Source organism: Struthio camelus, chromosome 1 (genome assembly GCF_040807025.1).
Source record: "Struthio camelus isolate bStrCam1 chromosome 1, bStrCam1.hap1, whole genome shotgun sequence".
NCBI classification, from domain to species: domain Eukaryota; kingdom Metazoa; phylum Chordata; class Aves; order Struthioniformes; family Struthionidae; genus Struthio; species Struthio camelus.
In genome coordinates, this window is record NC_090942.1 from 74,193,697 (window position 1) to 74,206,779 (window position 13,083).

A 13,083-nucleotide genomic window follows, 5' to 3' on the forward strand; every position below is an offset into this window, starting at 1 on the left:
TCTAGTGTTCGTCCACCAACAAACCTGAAGGCATATAGCAGTCATAAAAATACAATAAACCACTCTCATTTCATTTGTAATACATAATCAAGTGTAAATTCATGGCTAATCTCACTGAAGCCAAAGAGAACGGCCATATGCTTAATCCAAAGAGAACGACCATATACTTAGTAGTGACCTACGCAATTTGGTTCAGCAGAGGACTGTTTTAGTAGAAATCTGTCAGGCCTAAAGGACCCAGTGTTTGGGGTCTGTCTGCCACCTATTTGGACTCCTCTGTGCAGTATGACTGCTGTGTTGGCCTTGATGCCACAAAATGGGAGTCAGTTTATGCCATAGGAAGATAGGTGAACCATAACGCCATCCAGGGTGTGATTCCTCATGCCTTCATCTAATGAGAGACCTTTCATGCCATGATTATCTTTACCATTGAGAGTCAGACATTGTCAAATGTAGCTATTTTTGCAGGTTGAGAGTGGAAACTTCCAATTTCTTTATTTAAATAACTCGTTTCTGTCTCGCTTGATTCTAGAGAGCATCACTATAACCCCACAGGATTCCCGTTGGGTGGGTGCATGGTGGCTGGGTTTTATAATAGCTGGAACAACCAGTCTCCTAGCTGCTATTCCTTTCTGCTTCCTGCCGAAGAGTCTGAAAAAGCCAGAGGAAGCCAAAAACGACAAAACGTCATCTGATCTCCTGGGAGCCATGAGGAAGACACATACTTCTGTAAAACCTAACTCAAAGAAGTGGTCAGCAATCTTGAAAGGCAAGTGGTTTGCATGTTGTATAAATACAGAAAGTAATTGGTACAAGGTACAGCAGGAACATGATAGTTCTGCTGAAAACTTCACCTCCCCAGCACTTCAAACTAAACCAATTGGCTATTCTCAGGAGATGAGGTGTCTGCTAAAGATTATTTGAAGACAAAGAGCACCTTCAGGATTGTGAGGATCTGTGTGCTTTGAATCATTGCATGAGTGACACCTACCTCTAAAACTTTGCAGTGGAATAGATTAGGATTGTGGGAAAAATTGTTTCTGTATTAGAACCTAAAGAAATAGAAGAAAAAAGAAGGCTCCTTTTGCAATACAGAAAGCTAAATTGTTTTTCTGGTCATCATAGAGTTCATGGAGACTCTGAAGCACCTTGCTTCCTCAGGAAGGTAAGGTAGGCTTGAAATTCAGTTCTGGCTGAGTAGTGCTTAGGCTAGGAAAGTGGGGACATAGCGGGCAAGGAAGACTGCTTTGTATCATCAAGAAAATTCCTTTGTTCAGATTCCACTGGAAAACATGCCATTGGGCATCTCTAGAAAGGAACTCCTCTCTTAGCCTTGAACCTCTGGTGACGTTCATGTGAAGTGAAAGAACTCTTTGCTGTGTGAAAACTCTTGTCATGTGTGGATCTCACTATAGGAGCAAGGCCTTAATTGGTAGTTCTATCGTTTTTTAAGTTTGCCATTTCATAGGATTCCCTTCTCTTATCTCAACCCTTGGTATTTTATCTAAGAACCAGACACTGTTTTCAGATACTCTGCAAATGAAGATCAGTATGATATGCACTTGGACAGCTGAGGAAAGAATTTCTCTATAAATTTCATAGATTATTCATTAGCAATTATGCCATGTATCTTTCAAAGCCAGCTCATGTATCCCTTTCTTTCAGATTTCTGTACTTCCCTGAAAAAAGTCCTGAGTAATCCAATGTACTTTACGCTTCTGTGCAGCTCACTGTTACAGTTCAGTAGCTTTATCGGTTTCTTGACTTACAAACCAAAGTACATGGAACAGCAGTATGGACAATCTGTATCTAAATCTAACTTTATCATAGGTGAGTGACACTGTGCAATGACTATGTGTATGCATGGGGAGAAGTTCTGGCATGCTTTTTCTGGGACCAAATTCCTTGTAGAACAGACTGATGTAAATGCAGGGGGAAGGGCATCCCCCCCCAAAGCTGAATTATATAAAGGCAGCATACAAACTACTTCTTTGGTGTCTGTGGGACCAGAAGAAAGAAAGAACAAGGACCCCCAAAATGTGGAATGGATGTGGTATGGGAGTTTCAAATGTTGCAGCATCTGACTGGTGGGTGCTTGTGGTGGAAGTGGGAGCCAAAGCCCGCGCTAAGAAGCTGGACGCACAGTGTTTTTAAGAATTAGACACTTCAAAATAGCATGCCAGACATACGGAACAGGCTGAGCAGGCAGCCACCTAGAGTCATCATATACAATATACAGCTGCCTAGGACATCTTCCCAAGAGCAGAAGTTGGCCCTTCAATGCAGTGAGTCTCTTATTTTAACATTCCTATTCTGTAATCTCTTTCAGGATTGACATCGTTACCTCCTGTGGGTATTGGGATTTTCCTAGGAGGGCTCATAATGAAGAAGTACAAAATGAGTATCGTTGGAGCAGCCAAGTTTGCGCTTAGCATGTCATTTTTGGCCTTCCTCTTCACTCTCTTGCACTTATTTGTGGGCTGTGAGAACCATGTGGTGGCAGGACTGACAGTGTCCTATGATGGGTGAGTGTAAAACGAATAGTGCATTTCTCTTCGTGGGAGCAAGGAAATAGTCCAAATGCTATACTATGACATCAAGGCTAAAATAGGAAAATGCTTTTGCATTGCTTAGAGGAAGTGAACGCTACAAAGTGTCATTGTCATGGTTTTGTTGAACAGGGGAGTGCCAGCCTGCCAGAGTACAGCACTGGCGAGTTTAATTACAAATATATTGGCAAAATTACATTGTTACAATGTAGGTCATCTGGTTGCTGCAGGGGTTGTTTTGTTATTTCACATACTGCTGCCTTTACACTAGAAGTTGCTTTTCTAACAAAGCGTATCCAAACTTGGTAAAAAGGTGAGGTATATGTAACATATAGCATAGCGTTGATAGCATATTCTGCACAGAGATGGAAAGACATGCTAGATTCTCAGCCTGCTATAAAGCAAAACAAAGCTTTTTTGCCTACTAAGGATGTTCTCTAGAACCAGGGTTCAGAGGTTACTGGCTTTTTTTTTTTTTTTTTTTTTTGAGTGAGTAAAGCCATCAGTCCAGTGGATGTGTCCTATGATGTGTTTCCAGAGGGGCCCAGAGGCACACCAGCATGGTTATACAGCTTCTGGGTTGGCACTGTCTCGTGTCCAGCCAGCTCAGAGTCCCTCATAGCTAGTGTGAATCTGCCTGCAGCTTCCTGAAAGCTTATCCTCAGTTGAATAATCTGCCAGTACAACTCATTTATCAAACCACAGTGGCTCAAAGCTTAAAATGTGGAACCAGATATGCAGAATGCCAAGGATTTTGACATTTGTTGGAAGCTGAGGATGAACTGTCTGTCATGCCTCCTGTACCCAACAATATTTTCACTAAGATCTCAAATGGTGAAACAGGAAATGTGCTCACTAAAGCACCAGGATGAAAGAGATGTCAAACACATAAGCTTAATTACTCCAGAAGAGAGGAGATGAAGGAAGACACCTGTGTTACAGATCTTGCTACCAAAAAGATGCCTGAAAGTAAACAGGAATACTTCATGCTCCATGTCCTCCAGGAAGAGTTAGGCTAAGCTTGAAGAGGGAGTATTTTTAATGGTGAAGACCAGGAAAGCTAGTTTCATCACTGGTGCCTTTTACCAACAGTTAAACAAATATTTGACAAAGCTGTCTTAACTGTTGCTACTCATCCTGACAATTAGGGGATAACTTAGCTAACTTCAAAGGCTTGCAGCTTTTCCTTTTTCTTTCTTTTTTCTGTCTATACCTGGGAGCTAAAATCAGCAGCAACATTTTTATTGGTTGCAAAGTTCTTTATTATGTAGCAATCATCTTAATATGATTAATATGGAAGTGGGACAGAATCCCAAGCAAAGAGATCGATACTGGAGAAGCTCAACTGTTAAGACTTATGTCCTAGGCTCTGAGTTTCAGAGTAGTGGCACTGTCAGATAGAGGGGAAAGTCAAAGGGTTTAAACTGACCTTAGCACTGGATTGAAAGTTGTTCTTACACCAGTCTAAAATTAATTTCTAAGCAAACCCATTCAGCACCGTGAAAATGCCTTATTTTCTGATTGCAACTCTGACTGCAAATGTGCTGCCAATGTGTGGGACCCTGTGTGTGGAGACAATGGAATTACATACGTTTCAGCGTGTCTTGCAGGGTGCACAGCTTCGGTGGGACATGGCAAGAACATGGTAAGGGCACACTCCAGTTTCTAGGGAGCTTTTTTTACTAGCTTATTTTCTATATAACATCAGAGACTTAGTATTGTCATGCATTTAGAGGAAATCAAAGATAGTGGGGAACAACAAATAAAATGTTTATGATCTCTGGCCACAAACACCATGGAGAACTAGAGATTTCCCTGAGTTATTACCTATTAGGCAAAAAATCCAAGCTCTTTGTTGTGGATACTAAACTAAGGTAGAAAAAACAATTCAAAGTGCTTATGTATGCCCATTGTCCATGGTCTGCCTTTTATATATAAATTTTCTGATGCCAGATGACCATCCTAGAAAATACATGGTCTAGGGTAGTCTCTCTCACTCAGATAGAATTTTGTCTGCAACAGATTTTTCTTTATGGCCAGTTTCTTATTGGTACCTACAGTGATCTTTTCCAAAGGAATTCTTTGCTTAAACTCTTATAGGTTGAAGGAAGGGGTGAAGTTGGGCTCAGCAGATTCTATGAAACTGGGACTATTGCCTTTCACTGTGTCTGTAGAGGCTGAGGTTCACAGTGTACAGCTCTCCTCACCTCAGCAGACCTCCATGCCTCTCAATCCCTGTGTAAAAAGGAGGTTATTGCTCTCAAACTCTCAGTACACCTGCTGCTGACCTCAGAGCACTGCATGCACTACAACTTGGCAGGTAGCTGATGCTTACAGCTGCAAGGTACCTCTGGTGGCTGATGCATCAGCTTTAGCAGGGGGAGGTGTGACCTGGGTGTTTTCACCGAGATAAGGTTGCTAATAGGTGGCATAACCCAGCTGCCAAAGACACCAGTCCCTAAGCCTGTTGTTGCCTTTTGACTCCCCTTCAGGGACGCAAAGGGTGAGGCCAGCCCTGCAGGTGCTCCGAGCACCTCCCCAAAAGTAGTGTTAAGTCCACTGATAAAAGCACACTGGCAGGGAACATCCCTTCCTCCTCGGAGTACTCTTTATAGAAAAGAAAAGAAGCTGCTGCCGCCCCTCTAAAGCAAACATGATAGGAGTAGGACGCTTAGCAAGGCTGCAGCCACTGCCTGCACCTAGCAGTGAGATGTGCCGCCACACGGGCAATGCTCCACCCAATCTCCCTTATGTCTTTCAGCTCTTCCATAACTGTAGCTGCCTTGAAGCCAGCGGGTCACAGTGGGGAAATAACTCTGTCACTTTGGGACAATGTCCAAAAAGTGATGCTTGTTCAAGGAACTTTATTTATTATACAGTAATACAAGTCATAAGCGGCTTTTGTTATGCATTGGGAGGCACCCCAGCTTACATGCTGATGTTTAGGTAAGTAAAATTAAGTGAGTATGCACCAAGGGTAGTCTTTCCAATGGAGGGGATCGATCGTGGTGATGTTTAGGTTTCTTTCTCTTGCAGTATAACAAAAACTCTCTTGCGGTATAACCAGCACAACATATTTTCTCTACTAAGTTTTCCCATTTCCCATCTGTGGTTGCTAGCATCACACCTTACTTTGTTGCTGGCAGTCAGTCAGTTTCTGAGTGTGGCTTCCACATAATGGTGCTTCTTACAGCTATCATAGACCTAATTTTTCCAGAACACCTCTTCCTCTTTTTGGCTGTTTTGGCTACATGAGTTTTGAAAACACTGTGCACTTGTCAAGATTACTGGATGTGGGGTAGACCTAACAGATTATGCTTATCAGATGTCTGTAAATTCAGGACATCTGAGGCACCTATGCACATATCTTTTGTGGTATGCAGGTGGAGGGATACCAGGATGCAATTAGAAACATGTATACAAATTGGTATATACTTTTCAGTAGCCTGACTAGTAAGCTCAAGCAGTAGAAAAATACATCGGTGGTAAATTTAATAAAAGTCCCAAGGACACTGTGTCATCCTAAATGAGTATGGAAATCAGAACGCAAACTCCCTCCTTCCTAGTCATTGTAAGACATCTTTCTGAATGTTGTCCATGTTAATATTTGTAAGAGGACAGACTGGATTTATAATGGATTCGAGATCAGTGCCCAATTCAGATGCTTGCAATGTGGTTCCCCACAAAACTGATGGACGTACTGCCAGATGGCTTGGTGTAGTTCAAGATGTGGCAATTGAACAGACTGCTTTGACAGATGTCATTTGAGAAGAAAAAGATGCTGCAGCAATGCAGTTACTTGCAACACTTCTGCCTCAGAGCAATAAGATATTTTCTATCACTTGAGTAAAATATTTCTCATCAAGTGAGAAAATTTGTGCCGGTGGCTTAAGGCAGCTGGGGACCCCATTTCAGTAACTCTAGGAAAGAGAGTGTGATTATATCTTTAAAATTTCACTTCTTTAGTGCAGGACTAGTGAATGGACTTCCCAAGAGATAGGTGATGGAAAACAATAGATTATTTCACTTTTTTCATACCACTTAGCCTATTTCAGCAGATGTCAGAAGCACTTTCCTCCTGAAGCTTGGCATTCCATGACTGAGTGTTAAATCCAAGGAAAACAGCATCAGTGTAACAGGCATGTCTAAGCACTAGCTAGGCAAATACTTCTTATTTTTCTTTCTTTCTTTCTTTCTTTCTTTCTTTCAGATGTGTCCAGCCAGAGCTGAAATCTCTTGCAGTTGGTCTGTACACACTCATTATGAGAATGCTAGGTAAGAAAAATTATTCTAGTTAAGATGTTTACTTCTGTAGCTTTAAATGACACCAATGCAATGTCCATTTGTGAACCAGATATATACTTGAAATTACTTTTAAATCCTGGGCTGTTCCTGAAGGTCCAACATGCCATTGAGAGTTCACTGAGAAAACAGCTGACGCAATTTTTGGCCTACTTATTAAATGTTGTTGCACTTTGGGAGCATGGTGTTCCAAAATAGAAAGTTTCTGAGCAAAACTAAACTGAAATTATCACTCAGCTGATAGCTTTTCTTACTGAGACATAGTGCTGCACATAAGATCAAAAAGAGCAGCTCTAATAGGATTTTGTTCAACACAAATAAGAAAAAGTTCATAGTAGAGAGCGCTGTCCCCCCAAAAACTTTGCTTTTGTGATACACAAGTGCTTAGATTCCCTTTCATTTTTAGCATGCTGCAATGCTCTTTTTTCCTTTTTATCTAAGGATTGTTAATGAGATGCATTGCTAATGAGATGACTGATTAAAATGCCTAGACAGACAGGAAAACATCTATCTCTGTTTTCTTTTATGTTGTCTTTTGTCAATGGAATAGGGAAACCAGCATTTTAGAAATGTCAAGAAATAAGTGTGAAGAGTCAAGCCAGATGGATTTGCTGTGAAGCCTAAGATACCACCAGCAGCTTACAAATATCTACAGTCAGAGATTGATAAGGGCTGTAGTCAATACTTATGATTTTGATGAGACATTTGAGATAGGAAGTTGTACCCACATTTTGTCCCCTTGTACTTTACTCGTCACACAATAATGGGCAAGATTTTATGACCCAGCGTTCAGCACTTGGTCTCTATCATACAACACACTCTGCCAATGGGATTCTTGGAGCTTTGCTGGCCATGGAAGGGGAAAAAGCATTATGAATAAAGAACCGGCCCCTTTTTGCAGACTTCTGCTTGAGCACATCAAACTGGCAAGCACCTTCCATTGAAGGAGCCACTGCCATAGATTCGTAAAAGCTGGCGTTTCTCCCCAGTGCCTTGGAGTTCAGATTTGATGTGCTCCCCTTTCCCTCTCTGGGAGCATCCAAAGTGAACATTCCTCTCATCATTCCCTGGCTGCAGCCCTAATCATCATAATATACAGACTTCTGTAAATAGATTACTGAGTTCACAACCTTCACTAGAACCCCATGCAAGAAGCAAAGTGCAAGATTATATGCCTAGTTTTATAAAATAAATCGCTTCTTATGTAAGAATGCAGGGTGTCTGTGTAGGAGCAAAGCTAACATAAAACATGGTTCCATACATGTTGAAACCTGGATGTCTTTGAAGTTAGTACTCACCTTGACTTCAGTGAGGCTAGTGAGGCTTCAGACATGACATGTCTGTCATGTTTTGGAATAAAGCATAAACTCATAAGTGCCCAAATCACACTAAGGATTTCAGTTGCTTCGTCCATGTAGACATTTTTGATAATTAAATTCAATGCCTCTACTTATGTATACTTGGTTCTATCTCTTCCTATCATCTGCTTTCAGATAGAAATAAAGGACTAATTCAGGCTATATGTTTAAGGGACCATGAGTTCAGTGCTCCACATACACAGCCAGTCCAGCTCTCTCCTGCAGGAGCTTAACATTTGTCCTGAAAGCTGCCAGCGGCTCAAGGCACAGTGTCTGAGAAACCATCGTGCTGGAGGAAGCGAGATGTGAGATTACAAGCCTGACCAAACCTCCACCCTTAGACCACGTTTCCCAGGAACTGACGATCTGTATGGCCCAGAGACAGTGTCCCAGTTATTCTGAATGTCCTCATGAAGTATTTATAAAGGAAAGGAACAATTCCGCACAGCCTCATCTGCCTATGCCACTATTACAGCTCAGGATGGAGCTTGCTGCTAAGAAAGTATAATGCTTTTTTTTTTTTTTTGAAGTCTTTTGTTGTGATGTCTTCAGACATTTCTATTTGCTTCATTGCAGCTGGAATTCCAGCCCCAGTTTATTTTGGTGCACTGATTGACAGGACGTGCTTGAAATGGGGAAGCAGAAGCTGTGGGCAGCGAGGGGCTTGCAGGATATATGACTCCAATGCTTACAGGTAAGGTAAATTAGAACACAAAGAGCAAGCCTCATGCATTTTCTCACTGCAGAGAGATGCTCCTTATTTTACCATACTATACTGTATGAGACCACTCATCAAACAGTATCCAAATGCTAATTCTGGACTTAGACTTAGGTCAGCCCAGAATTCTAAAAATTGAGCAAATTGGTCTTTTGATATGAATGACAGGATCTTTATGGAATGATATACATACATACATACATGCATGCATACATATATATATGTACATATGTCTATGTGTATGTATATCCTCCGAGTCCATGTAAAAGACCTAGGGTTGTACGATTTACCAGTAAGAGAGGAAAGATGCCCAAATTTATCTTATTTGCAGGCAGTTTGTTCATACTGACAAGACCGGTAACCTTGTGCATTGGCCACACTTGAGAGAAAAATAAATGAAAGAAAATCGCTTTGGGCATTGGTAAAATACAAACAACTACTGTCTCCAGAAGGAATATTCTAGAGATTTCTTCAGTGTCACCCAATCCTTGACTGCTTATGATGTATTTTTTTATTTTTATATAAGATAGCCCAATCTAGGGATCTCAATTCACTTCTAGCCCTGAAAAAATCTCGAGCCTTAAAGTGATCCCAAAATCTTTAGCAGCAAAGGGAACATGATGGAAGTTTCACTCTCCAACTATTTTCATAAGCAATAGAACATTATAAATTCTTTGGCAGACGTTTTTAACAGCAGTTTATGGTGCCACCACCAGAGAGAGCGAGTTTTAGATTATTTTTTTCCGAAGCTCCTGTGTGCTTTCTTTGAAAAATTAAAGGCGAGCACTGTCTTCTATGCTCTGTCCCACAGATATGCCTACCTTGGCTTATCAGCAGTGCTAAGAGCTCCTTCCTACTTGTTAGGAATCCTTTTATTAATACTAATAAAGAAACACTATCAAGCTAAGAAATCCAAATCTACAGAAAATGGAGGAAGAGAAGATGTTCCGGTGAATAATGAAGATAATTTCAAGAGCAGTGAACCTCTGGCAGGTTCTCATGAAGAAGAGAAAGAATCCTGTATTTAGAAGGCCGTTTTAGACCAGTGTCACATGAATTAGGGCACCTGGTTTTAGGAACAGCTCTCACGATGGCATGAATAACTGAGCAATAAATAGTAACACTTCTTTGGAAAGTGAAGGTAGTAACAAACTTGTAATCAACAACAATAAATGCCACACACATTGTTTCACAACACAGCCATGTTTCACCTCCAGGTATGAATATGTGTACCAGGTTACCAATAACAGGCATAACAAGTTACCTGAACAGAGTCAAGTTCTCAGTTGATAAGGAAGGAAAATCCCACCTGGCGTGACTGACAGAGCCTGTCCACAGTTTTTAAGGGTGTCAGAGATGCCTGCTGGCAGAACAGCCAGCTCCCCACGGCCTCACAAAACGTGCCGCTCGGATCCTGCCAGGGAGTGGCAGGTTGAGCTCTAGCTGCAGGGTTCCCATTTCATCACACTCAATGCAGAATTCAAAATAAGATCTTTAAGCAAAGTGTTTCCACCCCAATGAAATGAATCATCTCAACCATTTTCCACTGCAAAATTGGCAAAATCTGGCAAAAGCAGTATTTTCCCAGAAGACATTTTATCTTAGTTCAACTGAAAACATTATAGCTGGTTATAACCACAAATAGGTTGATAAAAAGGAAATAATTGTTTTTTAAAAAAGTCTCAAGGTTCTAGCGTTGTATTAAAAGTTAATTTTTTTAGTTGTGACTATGAAACATAAATATTCTGAATTTTGTAGTGACACTGTTTTCTAAGCAAAATCTGTCCAGTGTATGCTGCTTTGTCCAAGGTGGCATTTATTGCTATGCCATGTAGTAACCAGCAGAGGACACTCAAAGAATAGTATTACCCATCCAGCGACTGCAAATGCTCGAAATTTTTGTCATGTAGGAAGTTGCTGTTTTGGGGGAGAAGCTGATCATCAGCTATGCGCAACGTTCATCTGTGTTTTCTTGCACCTTAAAACTTTTTCAGCTCAAGCCTTTAGCTCATATTTTCAGAGTTGCCTTTGTATATTTGTTGGTTTGAGGTCCTTATGTTTGTACCAATGAGACCTGGACAACTGTTATTACTTTAAATAAAAAGATGCATGCTGGAGTACCATTTCACAACAGTGATTGAATTCTCTGGTTGATACATCAAAATAGATGCTCCAGGGTAGAGCGGGGATACAGAAATCAGACATATTTGACAACGTACTAAAGTACATGGAGCAAAATGCTAAGGTGAGCTGTTATGTAGTAACAGTGTTGTCCATCCTGAGCATTCATGTAGTAGTGACTACAGCAGCTAAGGGGAGAAAAGGGATACTTTTTTCCAAATAAAGTGATACTTTCTGTAGGCAGTGTCTCTCTGTTTATCAAAACTGCCATTAATTTTGGCTTGGGGCTGCCTAAGAATTGCATTTTCAAATGTTTTGACATATTCAGATAGTGCCCTAGGAATGACCTGAATGAATGAACCACCTTACCTAGTTATCAGACTCTGGAAAGAGTTTTGGCAGGAAAGAAAATGCAACTGTTTAGCTTTGTGTTTTTGTCTTCCACTTTGTCCAGATGGTATTTTGTTGATATGTCTGGATGTATATATGATTTCTTATGGTGACTCCAAAGCCAGAGTTTAGGTGAGACACTTTAGTCCAGTCTGCAAACTTTGAAAACATATATTTTATGTGACAAAATATAGCACTTTTAGCTGAAAACAAGGGCAATTTCTAGAAGAGAAATTATGAGAATTATGCATGAGGAATCAATGATGCCAAAAGAAAAGGTTATGACCTGGGAATTTTGGGGAAATTATTACTCCAGGCTCATGAGGTCAAGGAGGTATAAATAAACAGGTCTCTTTGGACACAGAAGGTTGGCATGAGAAGGTCATAACCTGCTTATCAAGGGCTTTTTTCCCTTTCTTGTGGAAAAATCATTCCAGCCAGAGTCAGGGTGCTAAGCCCAGCTGCCTTTTGGTGCTATAGCAGCTTAGCAGTCGTGACAGAGAGCAACTCTTTGAACTGGTACTAACTTTGAAAAAATGGTGGTCTTCTGTCTGTCATTAAAAAACTGCAACTGTAGGGCATGAATACATGGTGGAGGCAGAGCAAAGAGGACACTAGGGTTGTATTTTGTCTCACATTACAACTCTGTAATTAATTTTTGTGCTACTGTTGTGTCCCAAGAGCTCTTGGTGCATGAGGAGCACTGCACACACGTATGCGCGTGAGCACAGAATGACAACCTCTGCTCCAAGGAGCTTGCAGCTGGGGTCTAGGGCAAGACAGACACAGTGAAGCAGGAACCCTGCGAGAAATAATACTGACTGCTGCTCAATATGCTCAGGAGGGATTTGAAGGATGGAGATAATTTTTGAGTGTCTCTATAGTTCTGGGAGGAAAGCCTGGAAGCTTTTTTCAGTGTTGGTTTTTAGGGGAGAACCATTACTCTGAGGGAAGATGTGCGTGAATGTGTTTCAGTAGCTGTCTATCACTGCAGCCACCGTTTTTACGCATTGAGTACGTAGAATGAAGAATCCACATATACCTTCTTATTCATCACTGTAAATGTATCCATAGCTCCCTTCTCCTCACTTTTTGGAGAGGCAAATCAGTGTTATTCTGGTGCTTTCCTTCAGGCATTGAAGTTTTGAAGTTAGCAGCCATACCTCTAAACCCAGAGAGGCAGTTTACAATTAACAAAGCTGAAAGTTGTTGCACTACTTGATTGGTCTGTTTTGTTTGTTTGGGAGTTTCATTGTTGTTTTGGTTTGGGTTGGGTTTCCTTTGAAAACAGTGTGAAAAAAAAAAGGTTTTTCCTTCCTATTACTGCACAGCAAAGCAGCTGGATTGTATCTCTCCCACTTAATAAAAAAATTCCCAATGTCCAAAAACAATATGAAAATACTTCTAGAGCAGTGCACGCTTTTCTTAAGGTGCTTTTAAGTGTGTATCTACATTTCAAGCCATAGTCAAAACCCAGAAAACAGGTGATTTGTCCAAAGCTGGCTGAAGTGACATGAGCCTAATGCCTGAACCAATGCAAAACACGAGAAAGGCATATTCAGCTTTTATGGGGTGTATACTACCTCATGGGAGTTATCCTAGTTTTACCCTGAATAAGGATCCACATGCAACAAGATGCACTGCA

At 40.9% G+C, this 13,083-nt stretch overlaps 1 protein-coding gene across 8 annotated transcripts in view; it reads left to right on the plus strand.

Annotated features, from left to right (window-relative positions):
* Positions 1-11,058, plus strand: part of LOC104142139 (solute carrier organic anion transporter family member 1C1) — a 28,840-nt gene extending 17,782 nt beyond the window's left edge. For all 8 annotated transcript variants that reach the window (XM_009671915.2, XM_009671910.2, XM_009671917.2 and 5 more), the window contains 8 exons: positions 533-769; positions 1,666-1,830; positions 2,330-2,525; positions 4,032-4,194; positions 5,311-5,495; positions 6,760-6,824; positions 8,786-8,903; positions 9,739-11,058. In XM_009671915.2, coding sequence (XP_009670210.2) covers positions 533-769; positions 1,666-1,830; positions 2,330-2,525; positions 4,032-4,194; positions 5,311-5,495; positions 6,760-6,824; positions 8,786-8,903; positions 9,739-9,955 — 1,346 coding nt within the window. In that variant the 3' untranslated portion in view covers positions 9,956-11,058. The remainder of the gene's footprint in view (positions 1-532; positions 770-1,665; positions 1,831-2,329; positions 2,526-4,031; positions 4,195-5,310; positions 5,496-6,759; positions 6,825-8,785; positions 8,904-9,738) is intronic.
* The last annotated feature ends 2,025 nt before the right edge of the window (positions 11,059-13,083 follow it).